This window comes from Fistularia commersonii, chromosome 2, assembly GCF_037954325.1.
Source record: "Fistularia commersonii isolate RoL2024-O1a breed Wild chromosome 2, RoL_Fcom_v1.0, whole genome shotgun sequence".
Classification (NCBI taxonomy): domain Eukaryota; kingdom Metazoa; phylum Chordata; class Actinopteri; order Syngnathiformes; family Fistulariidae; genus Fistularia; species Fistularia commersonii.
This window is the reverse complement of record NC_141285.1, coordinates 4834944-4857937: the sequence shown is the minus strand read 5'-3', so window position 1 is coordinate 4857937 and position 22994 is coordinate 4834944. Positions and strand designations below refer to the sequence as shown.

Sequence of the window (22994 nt, the reverse complement as noted above, 5' to 3'; positions counted from 1 at the left end):
GAGACAAAAGCTCCAACTTTTAAATTCTCCATAATTGCCAGTACAGCAGCAGCCGTGCACCTCCCTAACACACGGCAATCCGAGACCGGTGTGCTGCCACGTGTGCACCAGGAAGCACAACTGCCGCAAGCCCGACCCTAACAGCTTGGATCAGCAAATGCGGATATTGTACCCAGCAGAGTAAGCATACCCAACATACTTGCTAGCTCAAACATGTTTAACGCTGAGGTGCTAAAGGAGGGTTGACGTCCTCCCAGTGATATGCAAACTCCTTCCTGCACGAAGTGCAAAGTACAGCATTTGTGTTTATACTTTCATCTGGAAGTTTCTTATATTCAAATTTCCCCTTAAACCAATGCTGTCTCCTCTGCCTTGTCAATCATGCTGTCACACTGTGCGTCGGTGTACTCTTTCCCCCTTGGAACTCCTGCACGAAGAAAACCTTCCACAGCCCAGATTGAAGTGAGACTAAACATGCACTGGTTTTCCTAATCCTCATTTTAACTATAACTAATTCATCAAAATGAGTCCATTAAAGCCCCAGTCCTGGAAATAGTAAGTTGTTTTAGTGGAGGAGGAGCTCCCAGACCATAATCATTAAATAGTCGGTTGACTGAATCACTTGGAATTGTGACAGTTTAACAATGAGAGTCCTGGGTGCCTGCATTTCACTGCTAACATACAGTATTCGGCTTTATAAAACTTGAAGTGTTATCCACGCACTCCAAAAACACATACTTCACACAGATAATCTCTCTGGAGACAATAGGAGGTGCCATGCGCCCACATGAACACCTACACAATCACATCCTGTCTCTGCCTTCATCCGCACAAAAGGATGCTGAGTCTCAACTCTGACACTTTCACAGACAATTCCTACTTACTGATAACGTCTGCTATCAGAACATAACAAGCTCTCTGAAAGGTTATTTTCTAACTGTTTCACAGCTCAGAGAGATTCCACCGCTTTTTTTTTTTTTTTCCCACACGTTCAACAACCAGGCGAAGTGAGGGATTAAAGCCCAAGAAAGGTCAGTGGATGAAAAAAAAAAAAATTTACAGTTTGGATCGGTGAAAGGCAAGAATGCGGGTGGCAGACAAAGAGCCCTTTCATGGAGAAAAGTTGGAAATAATTTCATCTTCTTTTCCTTTCCCCTCTTCTCTTAAGGATCGCCACAGTGAATCATCTGCCTCCATCTACCCTGCATCCTCATGTCCTCTTTTCATCCATATATCTCCAGTTCAGTCTTCCTCTTACCTTCCTGTCTGGTAGCTTCAACCTCAGCATCTTTCCACCGTTATATTCACCATCCCTCCTCTGTACAAGTCCAAGCCATCTCAGTCTGCCCTTTCCATTCAACTGGACTTAAAAACCTGCACCTTCTTCATCTCCACTCCCTGTAGTCTCACCACTCCACTTGGGTCCCTCTCATTCACACCCATGTATTTGATCTGACTCAAGCTAACTTTCGCTCATCCCCTTTCCAGCGCAACATTTTGAGATTTTGCTCCACCTGCTCTCACTACAGATCACAATGCCATCTGAAAACATCATATCCAATGTGTCAAATGTGAAGAGAAGAAGCAGAAATAACCCTGTTTCATTCCTACGCTTCCGCCTTCCTTTTCCAAATTCAAATCAAAATAAAATCCGTGAGTGATCATTTATATTTGAGCTTAAATATAAAGTGCCCAGAGAGAAAAACACATATTCAGATGGCGGTCCTGTGCACAGTACTTGCATAAAAACGTAATTAGCATCAGAGCTATTCCATTCAAGTGGCTTCCCAAAATGGAAGCTGTCTATCATATTAATATGCACCAAAAGGATAAAGAGAAAATGTATAAAATGTGTTGAAACTCACTGAAGCAGCAGACAAGGCCTCCTTGTCGTAGTATTTTTTCCTCTCGTACTTGTCCCGGATGAAGACTTCCACTGCCCTGAAGGTTTGGGTCAAGGATTTTAACTCAGCACAAAAAAAAAAAAAAAAACAGGGACTCTGTATAACTTTCATTTACATAATACAACTTTCTTTTTGAGAGCAAGGTAGACATTTCCTCACACACTCAATTTCTTCTCCTATTTTTCCGACTGTACATTCACAACCCTGCTAATACCACCTATGATATACTGCTCAAAAAAATAAAGGGAACACTTGAACAACACAATGTAACTCCAAGTCAATCACACTTCTGTGAAATCATAGTGTCCACTCAGGAAGCAACACAGATTCATTTTGACTTGTTTTAAGGACATTACATCAAAGTTGGATCAGCCTGAAGTTTGTTTTTACACTTTACTTTTGAGTGTGATTCCTAAACCAGACCTCCATGGATTGATACAATTGATTTCCATTGATCATTTTTTTGTGATTTTGTTGTCAGCACATTCAACTGTGTAAAGAGCAAAGTATTTCATAAGAATATTTCATTCATTTAGATCTAGGATGTGTTTTTTAAGTGTTCCCTTTATTTTTTTGAGCAGTGTATATTCCTTCTTTAGCTGCATCATCAGTCACTGTTATTGTGAAAGCCATTCAGTTACATGTAATATGCTAGTTTGAATAAGATGGACAGATACTGTTTGTAAAACATAAATTAAATTAAATTTTAAAAAGTGCATTTTGGAGTGAAAAGGTTTTTGTCTCTATAGTGGCCGCCCCTTAGGTTGACGACACTTGAATAATTTTAATTTTTAAAAGTAATTGTAGGTAAGGGGCATTAAAGTGTCTCACATTACAGTAGGTTCACACTTCCACCAACAGGAAGCCTCTCTTTGTGGAGTTTGCATGTTTTCCCAATGTCTGCTTGGGTTCTCCTGTTTCTTCCCAAAGTCCAAAAACATGCAGTGGGTTCAATCGAGACCCTAAATTGCCAAGATGTGCGAGAGGGGGTGAATGTTTATATATTTCTACAGTGCATGTGGCTCTATGATCGCCCAATAATGCTGGAACAGGCTCCAACACCCCAATCACACTGACTGCAGGATAAGCGGTAGAGATAATGAATGAATGAATTATTCTTAATCCCTACAAACTAAAGATATATTGCATGAGTGTTATTGGCCAGAATTAGTGCAATAATAAAGCTTATATTTAGCTTACATTAGAGGGAGGAATAAATCCCCAAGAAAAGGCTGAGAGAGTTTGAATGAAGCATTATATTTTCTGTTCCCGACCGGCTTATGAGAAGGAGAAATTGAACCTCAACTCTGGGATCCCAACTTGACGTTGAGAAACAGTGACATGAAGCAGGGAGAACACGAGAGAGGGCACGGCAAAGTTGATTCATTATGACAGTGGAGTTAATTTTAAAATACGAAATGGTTGCAGTAGCTTTTCACCTGATTTTTTTTTTTTTTTCTAATTGCGTTCGAACAGAGCAAATGACAGAGGATGTATTTCATCCCTATTTGATTTATTTGGTACAATAACATTTTTTTAAAGTCAAGAGGAGCAATATTTAAATCTTTTCATCCACATTCAACTAGAACAGATTAAAACAGATGTCAGCGGTGGAAGTCTTTCTACGTCTCTAATGTCCTCCCTCTTATGGATCTGCTGTGTAAAGACAGAACCCAGACGTCTGGTGTGCCTTTATTTTTTTGTTTTTTTGTGTGTTTTATTTGCCTGAAACAATGCCGCTTATTAGACATGTCAGCAGAATTTTAGCGGAAAGACAGAAAGAGAGTCTGTTTCTCAGACAGATCATTACTTAGTCGTATTCACTGAATACGTTTTAAATTTACTGTTGGTTCAATGTAAAGATTAGTACATTAGTAAACACTTCCAGAACTTTCTTCAAATGGAAAAAAAACAAACAAAAAACATGTGCAAAGAATGTGCCACCCCTGTTTTATAAAATATTAAATGGTGAATATGAACTGGTTCCACACAAGTGAAGTCAGGGTAGAGACTTTTAGACTGTAAAACGCAATATATTATTAAGAACCGAAACAGCACAGCATTAGCGGGGCGGCTGAAAAAAGTCTTTTTTGTTTAAAATCAAAGTCTACAATCTTCAGATCATGTTAAAACTATATTGTAAATGAACTGATTCTGTCATGTGACTCATCATGGCAGTCACTTTAAAAGACAAATGGCTTCGATAATGGACGAAGTGATTTGCACCCATCTTGGAAAATGTCATTCCTGTCAGTTTGTCGGTCATTCTGACATCAACCAATTTTAAAGGTATCTTTGTTACATAATGAGAAGAAATCTTTCAAAAATAAAATCCTATTTTTTGTAAAAAAGCTCATCTACGAAGTACAGTGTTAGTTTATTATGAAACATTAATGAGCTGATGCTTTCCTTATGACCTGACTGGATTTTGAAGTCCTACTACATCTGTGTATAAATGAATAATTTATAAAAGTCATGTGTAATGATTCTGTAACTTGTTCAACCTTGTGGAGTATTTATTTATTTTTAAATGCACCTCATGGGTTTCTCACATAATATAATTACCATTCATGTTTTGTGGATTCTTTGTATAATTGTCAGTAAATCAATATTCATGTATTTTCTAAATCTCAAGCATTGACATTTAATTTTGTAAATATACAATATCAGTTTTGACTACGAAATAAATTCAATGGTCTTGACAGTAGAGTCTCTATGACTGCCCTAGGCGAAGCCAAAAACACGTAAAATTTGTGATACACGTTTCTAGGCTGTGTAAAATCAAAGTTATCCTCATTGTTGAGAAAACCAAAATATTTATTTATCTCGTTTTATTCATTTTGCTTTTAAATCCCATTAAACTTGCAGCACACACTGCACAATTCATTGAATGTTCAATAATTATTAATAATTATCAATTATTATAAATTATTATTATCATTCATGTTGATTTATATGTTAATGACAAAAGTATTTTAAATCAAGAATGGTGTTTGAGAAGAAAACAAGTGCTCTTTAAGTATTCACCTTAAACTGGAATTGGTGAATTTCTGATGCTGTTATTCTAGTTGATGGACATTAAAATCACTAAACCCACAAAACTACAACAAATACATAGGCAGAAGTCAGCCATAATAATGATAATAATAACGAAGAAAAAGGTCAATATAAAGACAAGAAAAATGTGCATAAATAACACCTTTTTGTGTTAATATCCCCCCATTTCAATGGCCTTAGTTTATACACACAGAAATAAACACAAACACAGTCACAAACACAATACAATTATGTTGCTCTTACACGTCATATTAAATAGACTGATGTTTATCTGGGTTAGCAGTTACAAATACAATGGATCAGTAGCCATATTGATTTTAGACCATATTAAAAAAGTCGTCTACAACAACGTCAGGTATTTTACCACATGAATTAAAACCTCTCAAAATTGTTTATTAAAGGTTTTTGAATCGGACCAGCAGAATCTACAGGAGGTTACACACTCAACATGGAGATGAAGCTGACTGAGGTTACACTTAGAAAGACCTTAAACTCAATTACATAGTAATAGAGTGCAACAATATACATTTGCAATTCTTCTGCCTATTTACAAATAAAGGTCTATCAAAGTTAGTTTAATCTAAGGTTTTTTCGTCAAAGCAGGGATGAAAGGGATGCTAATTGAGCCGATTACATATTTCCTGCAAATCTGATTCATATTAAAAACAGCTCAGTTTTGAGAGGAAATAATACTTATGCTGATATGATTTTTTTATAATTCAGTGATAAGACACCTATTTTGGGTCAACAATAGAGTATATGTATACAATATATTTATGTATGATTTAATCCAATCAGATATCTCTATCTGATTCAGAATACCCTCCACACACTGCTCTCCTTCAAAATCTTCAACAGGTGCTACGTCCCTTCTTGGCTATAAATCACTGAAGACTTTGGTCCAAAATCCTTCTCAAACCTGCTGAACCAGTATTGAGCGTGTACATGGTTCCAGCCGACAAAACGGGATTTACCAGCAGGTTCCCGGGATTAAAACTCAATACGGCGAAGCCAAATTAAGCTACTCTTGTTGCCTTGCCCTGGAACAAAAATGCCAGAAGGTCTGGGATTAGAAACCAAGCTTTAAATCCGAATTCAAGACGAACTCTAAAATTTCAGATCCCAGTATCGCATCTTGAAAAAATCTTTAAATAACATAATACTCTGGCTGTTTTTTTGGTGGTTTTTATAGCTTTATGGTTTTTATATCCGCTTGCAATTCTGTCTGAACCAAATGAAGCCCTCTGGGTTGTTGTGCACGATACATTGCTTTCATGCACCGCTTGCTGGCTCCCGACTAAATGTACAAACACACACACACACACACACATATACACACGCATACACAAGCACATCCACACGCACACATCTGTAACCCAAATTCCACAGGGGGACCCATCATCATTGCACAAGTGCAGCTGCATGAAGGCAACGGTTTAAATATAACGAGAGGCAAAATAGGATGAACAGATAAACAACAAAACTCTTAAGGAGTGTACAATCAGAACTGTCAGTTCTCGGGTCCCTGGTAGCCGGGACTGATCCCAATCCAGAGGCTTCAGTTTTCCCAAACGGTTGTGCGTGCTTCTCACACACACACAGACACACACACTTACAACGTGAAATAATCAGCAAAGGTCAGCTGTTAGCTAGGGGATTCCAAGGTTAACACTCGGTTATGGGGATCTTGAAAGCTTAGAATCACGGTAAGTTTGGATGTTCGACATCTTTAGCAGTGCTAAAATGAATGAATGAATGAATGAATGAATGAATGAATGAATGAATGAATTATTGCTTTGTGATTGCAGTGGTTTTGTGTCCAAGCTGGTAAGCTATTGCAGTGTGCTTTCTTTGTGTGGTTTATTTTGCATGTTCTTCCTGTGTCTGCTTGAGTTTCCTCCAGGTTCTTTGGTTTCCTCCAATAGTCCAAATACATGCCCTCATTGGAGACCCTTAGTTTCCCAGACATATGAATGAATGAGTGAATGGTTGTGTGGTAAAATCCTAATGACAGTCCTCAAAACTCCAACACCTATTAACACCTATTGTTCAATAGACTAGATTATATCCCTTTTTAAAATGATTCGTAGAGGTCCTCTTTTACAACAGAACACAGCTGTACACCGGAGTCAATATGATAAAGAAAAACATTAATGATGGCCAATTAATGTGAGCTGGGATCCACACACCGGTGTCTTAGCTCATCTAAAAAGGCCATTTGTGTTTTTAAATGCACTTGTGTTTTCACCTTCAGTTATATGCTATGATATTTGGTGTTGTAAACACTCAACAAATAACAGACCAACAAAATATAAACATCTATTTAGACGATGGCTGCTCATTTATATTTCAAAAAATCCACTTTGCCAAATTGTGTGGGCATTTTTTTATGCATCGGCCATAAAAAACATATTCATTTAGAGGGGATTATTAGAAAAAAAACAGTGTTAATCCCCCTAGAAAAAAAGAAATTAGATGGACAAGTTTCCACTGGCGTAAACGTATTTTTGCAAACACTTAAAAACATTGTTGCGGGAGGTGAAATTATACAAAAAAAATGTATAAAAAAACAGACAATGCATTGCAACGCAGCAACAACAAATAACTTGGAAGCATGAGCACAAACACGGGATACATGCACACGTAGCGTCTCCTAATCCTGGATCTGTTATCTGCTGTTTTCAGCCAGCGGCGCTGCTGTCAGAACAACTAATGGACTTCAAAAGAGTAAAGAATGATGACCACCCGCACGAATGGCCTGCCAGATACAAGATAGGGTATTAGAGCAGCATTTCTAAAGGGGAGATTATGTATTTCAGTCTGCTAGTGGAAATATGAACATATGCTGCTGCGTTTAACCACACAGCTGTCTTGTCTTGCGCCGCAGAAAAGGGGAGACCGGGGGAAACTGCTATTCAAATACGCACCTTCCTCAATATGCACGAGTCTGTCAAGTCGTATTTGGCGATGAGAACGATTGGGTACCCTGCCTCCGGAGCAAGAAGTTTGATAACAATGAGCCAGGGCTTGCGTGCTCATTTCTTTGTGTTGACACACATGGCGCGCTGCCGGTGTGAGATCCACTGTCAGCTGATATCCACAATAAATAATGGACATGACTGGGCCGGCCGCCATTTGCGTTCGACAGGAGACGATTCGGTTTCACATTTAAATTTTTCGTCTCCCACAGTCATTGTCGTCTAAACACTATTGACGGGCCTGTCTGGAGGAAATTGCTCATATGGAGATGTATGGATGTGCTGTTAGGCAGCACAGAGCTTTTGGTGTCTAAAACTGCACGTAGTTGACAGCGTCTATCACATACGTGAAGTATTCCATTTTCTCCATTTCTTACATTGGTAATGACAGTTTTACTGAAATGCATTTCTGTTAATGAAGAATGTCACCTGTCCAGGACGATTGTGGGTGTCGAATCAGAGGCGGTTGCAGGAAATTTTTTTGAGGGGTTGGGCTTTGAAGGAGAAACTATGACAAGTTTAAATCATTTAATCTCAACTCAAAACCAAACCAGGGATAAGAAATTGATAAAACCTTAAGACATCGCAAAACTACATTTCAGTGCATTTGGACGATTCTTCGCCTCAATCTCCTTAGTGCCGATTTGTTTTCCCACACAAACACAGGCAGAACATGGACAAGGCCTCCAGGACCAGACACCTTCTTGTTGGGAGGCAGAAGCACAAACTACTGCAATGTCAATAACAGCAAAATAAAAAAAAACATAACTTCTTATGATTAATCCCTTAAGGGATGCTACATCATTGCTCAGAAGAGGGACCTTTAAGACTACAATATATAACTGTCAAACATGATAAAAATTCAATGAGTAATACCTTAGTTTGTAGGATAATATTTTACAGGATTTATCAGGGATGATAACTTGATTTAAAATCCCCAAAATAGGGAGATATTGAAAATACTTTAATGAATGTTCAGGTCGAGTTTAAAGCAACTAGAACATGCGTGGAACTTTATGAAAAGTTAAAAACAGTGGTTATTTGGTATTATCCCTCTAAGATAACTGAGCTGAACTAAAGAAGCCATCCCATGCAAGTTAGCTTGGCTAAATGAATGGTGGTCTATGGTATCAGTAGCCCTGTCTGTTTGTTCTGTCATCAAATCTAAATTCAAATACAAAGCCTTTTAGCTAAGACGCTGTCATTCACATTCCCTGGATTATGAGTGAAAATTATGAGAAATAATGACACTTCGATATTACTAAACCGAGTGAAATGATTTCACAGTGACAGAGTTTACTGCGGAAAAAGCTAAGCTCAAAACTTGTTTAATTACAATCAGCGTATCAAAATGTCTCGCAATTAGCAGCACTGCAGTGTCGCAGTCTCTGACCTTTCAGTCGATATCACAGTCAACCCGTCCCAGCAGAAAAATTCAGCCTGGTTGTAAAATATCATAATTATCATTTAAATGTATGTAAAATATAAAATGAATCATAAAAAAAAAACAATTTGCCATCTTCGTGTGGAAAGGACACTACTGAAGCCAGAGATCAGTGAAAGACGATTGGGTCCACTAGGTTTACAATAAGATGAAACAAGAGCTTTTTGAAATTGCACTTGCCGCAAAGATAATTTTATCCTGAATCATGTTTGTTGTTTTTTTGTTTCTTTTTGTGTCTTTTATACATAACTGTTGGGAGGCATAATTGTAATGAAAATAAAATTGCTGAGCCCCTACGGTGTTCCCAAGGCTCAAAAATAAAACAAATAATTTCCTAATGGAGCCAAGATATAAAAGTAAAAGAATGAAAAACAAACTCTGAAGCCCCAAACCTTTTGTTCCCCCTTTTGTGTTTGCAAACCTGGCCTGTCAGATGAGGAATTTTTATGCAAATGTCTCCTGACACCGATGGGCGTTATATGGCCGTACGTTGAGTTTACAGCTTTGTACAAGCGGGTGATGACAGACAAGTTTTATGGGTTTGTGTGATGTCAATGCGAGTTTATAGGCAACACTCATACCAGCATTATTATAATGATATAAGATGACATGTAGGGTGACAGAACACATTTTCTATGTAAGTGAATGTGAGGCTGAATGCATTTGTGTAACACGTTAGGCAGGCATTAGAGGATACTGGTCGGTCTGTGGACGACTGAAGTTCTCCGGTAGATGGGCTTCATACAGCTGCCTCCCCTTCCTGTTGCCCATGTCCACCATGCTCTGCAAGGAATGCAAGGAAGAGGGAAAGAAATGTGTCATTAAAACCGTGTGTCACACACACAAACAAACAAACAACGGGTTCACCGTATGTCACGTTTGCATTCGTTCAGCTCAACCAGCCAGCTCGTTCCCATGCACGCGCACAATCGGGACAAGCGAAAGACACACTGGACGTATGTGTCAGGGCTAAATTAAGAGGAGGGTGATAAATAGAGCGATGATAGGAGAAGCTGAGGACACGGAGTCGGAATAATCAGCCATCCAGAATTAATTAGTCATTGAAAACAGCGATTAACATTCTGAGTGAGACTACTCACACTCAGCTGATAGATAGGCACTGCCTTGAAGATACACACACACACACACACACACACACACACACACACAAGGCTGTAGAGCACACATGCACGAAAAACAATTGGATGTATTAAAACCCAGATGATTAAATGAATCACTGGCATGCTCAGGTGAGTTTCACAGACACACACCAGCACACTTATCCTTTTCCTGCTGTGCTGTATATAATTTAATGAATGTAGTATGTCAGTAATCCACAAAGCATAACTATACACAAACTAATTATGAGTTTCTGTGTGTGGGTGTGTGTGTGTGTCCCACGCATACTTAACAGTGCTTTTCTTTATGTGTGCGTTTTGAATACCCAGGACCTCTGCAGACTTGCCTATCACTTCCCCCTCCATAACTAGGCCTGCTTATCTCTTACCTTAATCCCCATCTTCTAACAAAAGTATGTTAAATTGAGCTAAGTGATCACCTGCTACTAGAAAGTACAAGACCTCCAAGAAATATTACCCTTGAAATTCATGAAAAAGCAGATGTCCAGAAATGTCTATGACAGAGCAAGATGCTGGAGGGAAAATATTCCACAAAAATACTAATATTTCACAAGGGCTGATTTTTTTTTCATCCTCAGTCTCAGCATCATCATCAACCATTACCTTTGATAAAGTAAATGAAGGGAGAAAGTGAAGAGAAAATGACTATTAAAGATGCGACAGCTTGGTTGGCTGCAGGACCACCGCACTCCTGGCAGGTAAACATGGTGTCACAACCAAGTGCTCCAGTGCCTAGCGGAAAACTTGGAGGCAAGAGCGTAGTTCTCAATGCCCAACCAATCACCAACCAGAACTTGTGCCAGCACCGACGAACATTTGTCCAGGAGGGGGTCATGCTGAGGACTAGCCCCTCAACCCCGGATCCAGGCTCTCTGAATGTAGCCAGGGACTGGCAGGTGCAGGTTGAATTTGACCAGAGGCTCATATTCTCCCCCTCGGAGATCTCAACAACCACGCTGTGACCAGACCTCATCATTTGGTCTAGATACCGCCAACTTGTTTACATCACTGAGCTGATGGTGCTATGGGAGGACACCATAGACCAGGGATGTCAAACTAATTTTCACCAAGGGCCACATCAGCAAAATGGTTGCCTTCAAAGCGCCAAATGTCACGGTAACAGAATAAATGTAACTAAATGTACCCTAATGTAAAATCAATGTAACTACTCCTGAATGTTAATAAATCATTTACCGGTATTACTCATTCAAATCCAAAACGGTACATATGTATCCCCATCTTTCTTGAAAAAGCCTTCCATCTGTATCAACTTTTCTCTCCCTGGAGATTGAGGGATCATTTGTATTTCTTAATTCCACTTGTTGAAAATCGCATTGATGTGGAAACACTGCAATCAAATGGCGGGATGCTGTCACTTCGCTGGTAGCATGATCGGCACAAATTGTGGGAAATGTAGTTTATGGTCAGTGCACATGTTTGTTATAAGACAATCAGACCACTTAAGACATTCTCGCAGGCCACATAAAATGACATTGGGACCGCAGGCGTTGAGTTTGACACGTGCCATAGAGGAAGCCTATGAGCGAAAGAAACTGTGGTATGCTAACTTCACAGCTGAGGAAGAGGATAGAGGCTGGAAAATCAAAGTGTGCCCGGTGGAAGTGGGACGTAGTGGCTTTGGAGCCAGTACAAAAGCAAAACTCCTCAGGGAGGTAGGAGTAAAGAGACAGACTCATCAACAGGGAATTAAAGAATAGACCAACATTGCTAAGAGGACCAGTCACTGTGGATGAAGGGGAAGTGACACCACCTGGACAGCTGAGGTAAATAGCTCACCGCGGGAAACACACCCAGGCTTGATCAAACTGTGGTGGGCGTATCTCAGCGGTGGGTGTTTTGTGAAAAAGACTGAAACACCCTGTGTCGCTGACGTACATGACCAATGATGTGTCCCAGCAACCCCCTAGATCCCGTAAATTAATCTGTGCCCCCACTTTGAAGCACATCCAATAAAGGGATATGAATCCCTGTTCAACAAATGAAGGATGTAAGTTAGTCAGGTAAAGTGCTTTTGATTAATAAAGGTAATAATACTAACATGTCCGACTGTGTGCTCCCTGTTCTCCCTGTTCTACTGCCAAAGTTTTCTGTGTTGTCCCCATGTTCTCTTGCCTGGATTCTCTCTCTTACGGTTCTCTACGTGTCCTCTTGCATGGAATTGCTCTGGTCTCCTGCTTGGATTCTCTGTTTTCTCTCCATGTTCTTCCACATCGATATTCTCCTTTCCATACTCCCCGTGTTCTCTCCACGCTCTCCTGCCTGGGTTCTTTCCTTGCTCTCCTGCTTTGGTCCTCTACTTCGTCCCCCTGGCTAGAAACCATATCTCAAGACCTTCCCCTATAGAAGTGACATAAATGCAGGGGATTCTAACACCTAGTCCTTAGTTGAATCTTCAAATCTTTCTTCGCTCACAATATGCATCCAAGCAACACTCGCCGGCAATGTTTTTTGAGCTTTTATAGCCCTGATGTGCAGATTCTGTGCACTGAGGTTCAGGACGAAAAATTACATTAACCTGGTAAAATAAGCATGTTAATTGGCTATTTGAAAAAGTGTTTTTTTTTTTATTGCGGTCACGGCGTACTAAACGCCCCAGTACAGGTGATAAAACAATGACAGCACACAGACAAAGATGGCATTTTTGGCTTGCTGCAGGGGAATAATTTAAGTTCAGCCTTTTAATTCATAAATAAATTATAAAGAGTATTTTATTTGAACGTAACCTTCAACCCGTTGACTTTTTTTTGGATTCCAAACTGTTTTTGTTGCATCAGAAATAGAATTTCGTTTGCTCTGTAGCAGTTGATTGATTTCATAACTAACACATTATAGTTTTTCCATTATACATATCACAAAGGGGAAAAAAAGATACATGCAATGTTTCTTTCAAATGTCAAAAGGGTTTTGTGGTTCCTAATGTTTTCTTTTTTGTGGGAAGTGGGTCCAAATGGCTTTTTGAGCATTGGAGGTTGCTGACCCCTGGACTAGTGGCTTCTCCGTATTTACAAGCATTGTAAGATCTATATATATTCTTTATCATGTGTCCGTTTTTGTGGCTACCGCCACTAAATTCTACTCGTGGGTCATTGGATTAAGGGTATTAGTTAGAAATTCAGAGATCCAAGTGGATACAATTTCATCACGCAAAAGTCCCAGGTTGCCTTAATGTCTTATGTCAAGGGTGGGCAAACTTTTTGGCTCAGGGGCTGCATTGACTTTTAAAATTTGACAGACGGCCCGGGTCACCACGAGATACGATACACATGAAAAAATTCTAAAAAACGCATGTGTTACCAGTACATATCGGACTCATCCGACATTTGTCTAAAAATTGTCTGACATTTGCTATGAAAATAAAAGCAGCTTGGTTTTGAAGGCTCTGTTTGCATTTCGTGAACAAACCATTTTTTCCCTCGTAGCTTCAAGTCCAGTTCATTCATGTGTGTCAGTATGTCCACAGTAAAGGCTAAATCACAAAGCTAATCTGTGTCATTCAGCTCAGGAAAATTCTCAAGTGTTCTCAAGTAACTCCGAAAATGAAATAATCTCCTGTTTGAGCTCCCGCATTCATTGGTCCAATCATTCAACCAACCATTCAACCGATTTTTGGCGGGCCGGATTAAAAAGAGCAACGGGCTGGATGTGGCCCACGGGCCGTAGTTTGCCCACCCCTGTCTTATGTGCATTATGATTACACAGTATAAATATTGAAATGGAGTTATATTTAGCTGGGGAGTTTAGAAAACACTTGATACTAATTGATACTTTATCATTGACTTTCATATCAAAATGAGCAAGTAACTAATAATAAGTTGTATTGATGGCCAAGTAGTAAATGTGCTGAATGATAGCAATCCATCAATCAATAAATGTTCGAATAGGGCAGTTTCTCAATAATACTGTGGTTAAACCAAAAGCGGCCTTCAATTCGGCTTAGAGAATAATTTTTTTTTGGTAATTAATTTAAAATTCTTGTGGATGTCCATGTAATTCTCTCACAGTCAGTCTGTAATTAATGGATAATTACGCTGATATGAATCAGAAGTCACGCAAATTAACAAAGGAAGTCAAATGAAAGATGAATGGTGCCGTAGTCTGAATTTAGTTTGAAAAATGGTGAACAATTTGGTTTAAACAACGTTCAAAGAGAAGAGAATTGCTTTGCAACTGGCTGCTCTTTTTTGTCTCGTGCCGACGTTTTCACACACCACTGCTGATAATCGCCACAGCTAGGAACATTTGAAACAAAGTGGGTTGAACACCCCGTCAGAATGCTAAACAGTAATGAGTCTCTCTGATCCTTCATTTTTATGAATCATAGTCAACCCGGAATACCTTGTCGGCACTGAAATCCTCTCTGAGATCCACAGAATCGTTTCGCTGGCCAGCGTCACGTGATGCGCAACCCAAAACAATAGGCCTTTGAGTTTCACTGCCAGTGAACAAAGTGACTTACTGTATTTTCACGACCACAAGGCGCACCGCGCTAAAAGGCGCAGTCTCAGTTATATGTGCCATTACTGTACTTAACACACACATAAGGCGCACCTGATTATAGGGCGCAGGTTTTATATACAATCCACGCCCACACTTCCCCCTTTAACGTTCCCATGGTGTCCTCTACTACGCCCGCCTTACAACAACAACACACACACAAGCATACAAGTTTGCGTATTTAAAAATAGAGCGGGAGCTAAAGTGAGTTTGGTTTTCACATTTTTTTACCGGTAATCGTCATCAATCAAACCCATCAAAGTCCTCATCCTCTGTTTCTGATTAGAACAGCTGCGCTCAATCTCCATTAAACATGCCACGTTCACTTTCTTCACTGTCAGAGTCACTGACGGCTCCTCGGAAATGATGCCGGCTTTTGCGAAAGCTCAAACAACAGTGCCAGCAGACACGCTAGCCCAAGCATCTACAATCCATTCGCAAATTGTGGCGTAACTCGCCCGGCGCTGCCTTCCACTCTTAGTGAAACTGCGGTCTCCAAGAAGACTTTTCGTACCCCATTGTGCGTATCGCTACCGTGCTGGTCCCCTTCTTCTGCACAGTGTGACTCACCGGGATGTCGAAAGTGAGCTGCACTTCGACCATGTTGGTGATGTGGCTGGGCTTGATGTGTTTTTCGCCGATGTTTTCACGGTTGTCAAAACAACGATGTTCTACACACATACCCGTTCTTTTGTATACAATCAACGCCTACACTTTCCCCTTTAACGTTCTCATGGTGTTCTCTACTTCGCACAGAGGGCGCACTGCACTATAGGGCGCGCCGCACATTTAGTCGTGAACATACGGTAAGTGGCTGAATAGCAAGATGCTGCTTCGAAACGTAATAAAATCCTTTTTTAACTTAATATAATTTATCCCTCAGAGTCTAGGAAGAAGAGTATCTTGGTCCAGAGTGACCTTCTTATTAAAAGAGGGAACAGAGAAAGAAGTAAAATCAACGTGATAATATCTGAAATAGAGATCCCAAAAGAATTGTGAAGGGGTAAATTATTCATTATAGCGGATTATTTCTTTAACAATCAATTACTGTAAATGATTATAGCTCTCCGCAGTAATCTGTGTCATAAGTCAGTGTTTACCTGGATTTGCTCAGGGGTCCACTGGTCCAGGTTGACAGATTTTACCCTGGAGATGTGGACACCCAGGTTGCGATGGATGCCGGCACAGCGGATGCACATGAACACCCCAAGGTTCCATGACGCCCATCGAGGACCTGGAAGACCAAGAAAGAACAAGCATACGAAAGGCTTTTTTTAATTTAAATTTCTACGGCAGTTGATATTTGATGAGGAATCCTTTTGTGGTATCTGTTGGACTGAAACCACTGCAGCTGCTCTGCGGCTGAAACAAGGTCATCCACGCCCCCCGCCAGTTTTTTCCATTTTCTTTCAAATTAAATCTACATTGTGGAACAGAGGGAAGGAGTGATTTCGAAAGCACCCAGCACTTTCTAGATGTATCTCTCCACCCAAGCGTTCCTTCTCTAACGTCCATAATGTTAATGCATGTTTAATGCGACGCCGCCCTTAATTAAGGAAAAGAAAATCTCCCTTGCACATTAACTCATGGGGCAAACTGCTTGATTGAGGGGGAATATTTAGTAGTGTAGGTGCCACATCGCAAGTACAATTAAAATCCAAAATTGCAAACATTCCAAGCTATACACACACTACAGGACTGTGTCAGAAAAATAGAATATTGTGATGAAGTTCTTCTGTAATGCAATTAAGAAAACAAAAATAACTTTTTCGTGATATTCTTATATTTTGCGATAGGATTTTTGAGATTTCTTAAGATGTAAGCCATAATCAGCAATATCCAAAAAATAATAGGCTTGCAATATTTCAGTTGATTTGTAATGAATCCAGAATGTATGACTTTTTTTTTTTTTTTTGTAATTGCATTACAGAAGGTAAAGAACTTTATCACAATATTCTAATTTTCTGAAACAGTCCTGTATGTTAAAAAATATACATGAAAACATACACACAACATCAGTTTATTGTGAGGCCTTTTATGGATGCATTACATTACATTACAGGCATTTAGCAAACGCTTTTATCCAAAGCGACTTACAAAAATTGCAATTCAATAACCGAAAATCCAAAGTACCAGCAGACGTTATTCAGAAGTCACCACTCTGCCAAATAACCATCTCAAAACCATATACAGCCTATAGCCTATCTCAGCTGTCATTGGGCGTGAGGCAAGGTTCACCCTTGACCAGTCAGCAGTTGATCAGGGCCGCATGTAGAGATGTAAAACCACGCACTCTCACACACACACACATATATGCAATTGAGAGTCTGCAATGACCCCGATTGATGTTTTTGGAGAGTGGGAGCAAACCAGAGAACCCGGAGGAAACCCTCTCAGACACGAGGAGAATATTCAAACTCCCTCCTCTTGCTGATTGTCGCTAACCACTGCACCACCGTGCTCATTTGGTAATACATCCTTTCAAATTTAAAAAAAAAACTACCCTTCTCTAAATTTGAACTTATCGCACACCCATTTATTATACATTTTAAGAAATTTGAGAAACGTCCTTTCTAAAAAGTCATTAATTTTTAATGCCGTTTCCTGTCTCGTAATGGTTTGACCTGGCTGAAAATCCTGCCTGGAGTGGGTGTCCATCAGAGGTTGTTGGTATTGGAGATTTAGAAAAAAAAAAAGTTGCTGAAAGAAGCTCTTCTTCCTGAATATGAATCCCTTCTTGATAAGCACCTTTAGATTCTTTCACAATCCCTGACACTTATTCCGGACCAGCTGACTCCCATTTCAACTGAGAGACATGTATTTCAGACAACTCCGCACCCTTTCGTCGGGGGCTACGTGGAAGAATATAAGGGCGAAAACACATTCAGAAATACCTCCTGGTTATTCCATTGAAATATATCAACCAAAACAGCCGTCATATAAGATGGAGCACAAAATAACTCTCCTTTTGACAAATCTCTATGGGGATGAATTGGAGATGGCACAGAAATGACAGTCAGATCATTTTAATAGGCTAGTCGCTACAGTCCGCTGGCCTTCTCATACGGACCCAGCAGCTCATAATCTGTCATTCTGATGATTGAAAGCCACTTTGAACAGTGCAAGAGCAAAAGGATCAACTTTTATGAAACTGTATTGGAGGTAGAGCGTGGTCAGCTAGAAAGAGGCGGCAATGGTAGCGGCAGCGCCAGCGCCAGAGTGCACACGGCGCAGCGCCCATCTCGCGTAAGAGCATCAGCGTGTTAATGCAGTGGCACTAATGCACTAGGAGGCATTAAAGCAGGGATGACTGAGTGTTAAGCCTAAATCAACTAGCTAAGGCCATTGTAAGTGGCACTCTATCTGCTGGATATCTATCAGTATGGATCAGACTTGACTTTAGCCCTCCCCAACAGAAATCCCCAAATCAAATGCGTATAATGGCCTCTCGCCTACACACACAAACGCACGCATGCACACACACAAACACCTGTAGCGACCTTTTTAGCAGAGTCACGGCTGTGTGTGCGGTGCGCACAGTCTCACGTGCAGCACCACCAGGATATCGACGCAGAAAAACCAGCATACCTTTTGGCTTTTCTCACTTTTGGAATGAGAACATAATACTCATTTGCACAGGAGATAGTAGAAGATGTAAGAAGGCAAACTAATGAGTAAAAACAGCACACAAATGAGGCCTTGTTTATCAATGTCCGAATTGCGTCGAGTGAGTTTCTGCCAAAGTTACAAGACCCTTGTGTTTGAGTGTTCCAACTAAACCAGATCAGTAGCAGATCAGTAAGAGAGCTGTCCAGAAATGCATTCTGCCGCACAATTGGCCCTCTTGTCTGCTGCAGGAGCTGGGCAGCAGCATCTCAACAACAGCAGCATCTCAACAACACACCCTTCTGCTCCTTGGTAATCGATTTCGAGTTTGCAAGAAGTGGGAAAATACATACAAATCGCAGGGGGGTCATTAAGATGTTAATGTCACTCAGTTTTTATGCCTTAGAACACTGGTCCATTCTTATGTCACCCTGACATCACACCTTCACATTTTACCGTACAACCCACTGCAGGGTTTACACAGGACCCGTCAGACACTAGGATGGGCAACATCATTGTATGCCTAGCTTGGCAACACAGGGATGATGCTGAGCCGTCCCATTTCAATTATTGCTTATGAATCAGTCAGAGGCAGAGAAGTGTCACGAGGGTAAGTTTAAGATGACCGAGTCAGGTTTGGGGACACCTTTAGATGCTCAGCCACCTCTTGTAAATGTTAAGATATTCAAAAAAGTTCTCTGCTTTTGCAACCTTTCTGAACAAACCTGAACGATGAAAGATTAGTTAGGAACCTTATGCCTTATTTAGATTATTGCAATATTCTGCCACAATTACACTTCAACAGAAATGGAATGGACTCTAAATGGTGTATATTCATCAAATTCGACATGGCTTTCAACACTTTGGTCCACAAACATATCTAAACTGGTACAAGCTTGATTTAACTTAATTACTTAATACTTAATTAACGTGGAAACGCACAAAAACCTAAATAACTGAAGGTGTACTCACACGAAACCCAAAATAGCACCTACAAGTGTGATGGAAATATGTAGGTCAATCGTTTTACAGTTGTATATAAATATTGATAGAGTTGTTATTGCCCCTGTAAGACCCAACATCACACTTCGGTTTCAGCTGCTACATAGTCACCACAAAATTCTTCCTGAAAAGCACACAAGGGTTCCAAAGCATGTCTGGACTGCTGAGAAAATTAGCTAAGTTACAAAAAAGAATTCCATATTATTACTCTGTTCAAACTTGAAGATGATATTTCCATTGCTTTCCATCTAAGAATTAAATGCAGCTGATTTCCACAGCATGTGTGAAAGGCGCGTGGCTAATAACGCAGGGAGCTTAGTTTCAAAACATTACCGTTGCCTTCATCTACGTCTTGTATGGATTTTTAGGGACTCGGCTACACTTTTAGAATAATATTCAACTTTACACTTGATTTGCATTGCAGAACAGACATTAATAAGTGGCGGGGTTGAGTTTTTTGAGACGTAGGGCACACACACACACACACGCACTCACACAATCACTGCAAGTATACCAGTGTTAATCTGCAGACCACTGACCTGATTAGGCACAAATGAGCTCTTCTCATGCACTTGCACACTCATGCCCACTCATACACTTTACATAGTTAAATTGAAGCAACTCACGACAAGTGGCAGAGAGAGGACCTGTCTCTCTCTCACACACACACCAAAACACACACACACACACACACACACACACACACACACACACACACACAGATGCGCAAACACACCAATACTGTGAACTATCCCTTGGAGGTAGAATTTCTCGGCACACACACAATATTCAGGGAGGCATACCCACCGACAGGGTTGAACACACACACACACACACACACACACACACGACTGCACAAAGACACGTGCTCGGTCACAAACAGAGTCATCAGACAGACACACACACCCCGGAGCCTTGATGAGTGACAGTGGAACTTTCCAACAAGGAGGAGGGAGCCAACCAGCCGAGCATGAAATTAAAGCCACAACTGTCAACCTGAGGACAGTGTTGTGTGTGTGTGAGTGTGTTTGTGTTTGTGTTTGTGTTTGTGTTTTACCCTGACCAAAGATGCCAGGTGACGTCTCTTGTTCTTACATGGAGATGAATCTCCCTTTTTAATCACGCCAGTAGTATGGACAGCAAGAAAAAAAAAAAAAAAGCTTTGAGGCAACAAACAAGAGAGAATTTCGACTAGAGATCTTCTCAGTTTGATGTGGTTCATGTGAGATGAATCTCAGCCGGAACTGTGGTGATGGCTGCTTCTTTAGGGACAAAGTACAAATACAAAGTTAAAATCTTTTTGAGGTAAAAGAAAGCAAGGTTCCGGACTTCAACCGTGTCGGACTCAACTCAGACAAACCGGCAGGTCTAATAACCCCCTCCTCCTCTTTTCGTCTTTATCTGGTCTCAACACCGAAGCCGGAAATCAATTCTGTCTCCTGTTGCCACTTTGATTTGTCTACTTTTGTTTTAGTTTCCAGCGTGTTGAATTTGGATCTAGATACTCCCCTCCTCCAGGGGAACTTATTAGCTTTGCATTCAGTAATGCAGTAAGTGACAATGGTAAGTTGTGACTCAAGCGACATGTACCTCCAACGCGACACCCAAAAACAAACCATCACGAAGAAGACGACACAGACGACATGCAGGGTCGAATTGTTTTTACTTTCTCCCTGCACTGCCTTGCCGTGTGAAAAACCTAGCCGTTGGCTCACTCTGTACTGATTTTGGTGAAAATGGTTTTGTTCTGCTGCGAAACCTCGAAATCCCTCTGTAGCATAGAAGAAGTGTTTGGGCCTCTTATTCTGTCAATTTCTCGCTGCTGTTGTCTATTTTGTCGCAATTTACAAGAAAACAACTGAGCACATCTGTTTTTTTTAAAAAAGTGCACTGCAAGTATCTGAAAATGGGCATGGCTGAGTTCTACCAATCACAAATCACAAAGCACCAATGGAACCGAAAAAAGACCCTGTCTCAGAATAGAAGCTAAAATGGTTCTAGGAACTAAGGCCCATACTGCCTAGTTCCTATGCTGTCCAAATGCACAAAAATATAGCCTAGTTCCTGAAAAGGTATCAGGAACTGTGAATCCCATAGAGCGAAAGGGGATAACAAAGTATAATGTGTGTATATGCTTGCATTTTGGGGGTTACAGATCATGACTCGAGTACAAAAATGTGGGTGTCAACAAAAAGCTGAAACTACTTCAGTCGCCAACCACCATCGCCATCCCCAAATCCTCGGGTTGGGGAATCAATTCTGGACATTCGCAACATTTTACCAATGCAAAGTCTAAGCTTCCTCTGCCACTTCTCTGAAATCTATTATTAAAGCAGAATAACTAATTTCTTCCTCAAAAGTGTAAGAAATTAGAGTTGATCAAAATAAAAACGGTACACTTAATTTGTCCTACATTAAATCTAGCTCATCAACAAAACTCGATACGGATCCTATCTTAGAAAGTGAGGTCAATATTTAATTCCGTTGTAATGCACAATTTGATTATATCCTTGCAATACAAATAGAGATCAGTCACTTCTAGATAAAGCAGGCATCACAATTTTACCATGTTGGAATCTACATAAGCTGTGGGACAAAAACAACATCTGGTCAATATTCCCACATTTTTCTTGAGTTTTTATCCAAAAGCAAGCGGCGGTCAAAACATGTGCTGATAAAACTGTTTAAGTCAAAATCACTGCTTTGAAAGTACAGGGTGCAGCCTGAATGCTTATCTCTAGAGGGCACCATTCCCCAAAAAAGCATAGAGAAGAATATAGAGTATTTTTAAAAAAATTATCTCACACTATAACTGTTGGTTAGACTTTGAAGCTACAATTCTGATTTCATTTGGAAACATAGAGAGGGTGAATATATCAAACCATGGGCATATGATGTCTTTATATTTCAAGTTTATTAAAAAAAAGCAGTTTTTCAGACCTGCTATCTAAAAATAAAGCCTCTCCATTGCTTGCCGATAAACAAAGTGCGAAAGTCTTGAGAATATATAAATAGAGAGAGAGAAAGAGAGAGAGACAATGGTCCTGTATGATTCCATGACCATCAATAACACATGTTGCATTTACAGTCACGGCTCATCAATTCCTGGATATTAAACACAACATTACCACCAGCAGGGCTCACTATGTTCAGCTAACTCGAAAACCATTTAAATCCATTTCCCCACCATAAAATTTATCACTCACCCCCTCAAGACTTAACTGCTGACATTTTCGGACACAATTGATATTATTTTAGGAGAATAAATGACAACATGACTTATGGCTCTCGCCGCAGTTTGTTCCTGGATTATTTGCTTAAGATTCACAAAATCGCTTCTGACTATTTT

The 22994-nt window shown here is 40.2% G+C and overlaps 1 protein-coding gene across 4 annotated transcripts in view; it reads right to left on the bottom strand.

Annotated features, from left to right (window-relative positions):
- The window catches only part of LOC147236203 (stromal membrane-associated protein 1-like), a 152530-nt gene that overhangs the window by 115996 nt on the left and 13540 nt on the right, over window positions 1-22994 (bottom strand). For all 4 annotated transcript variants that reach the window (XM_086165014.1, XM_086165021.1, XM_086165042.1 and 1 more), the window contains exons 2-4: window positions 16138-16271; window positions 10081-10166; window positions 1866-1941 (exon numbers count right to left, since the gene is read on the bottom strand). In XM_086165014.1, the coding sequence (XP_086021140.1) occupies window positions 1866-1941; window positions 10081-10166; window positions 16138-16271 (296 nt within the window). The remainder of the gene's footprint in view (window positions 1-1865; window positions 1942-10080; window positions 10167-16137; window positions 16272-22994) is intronic.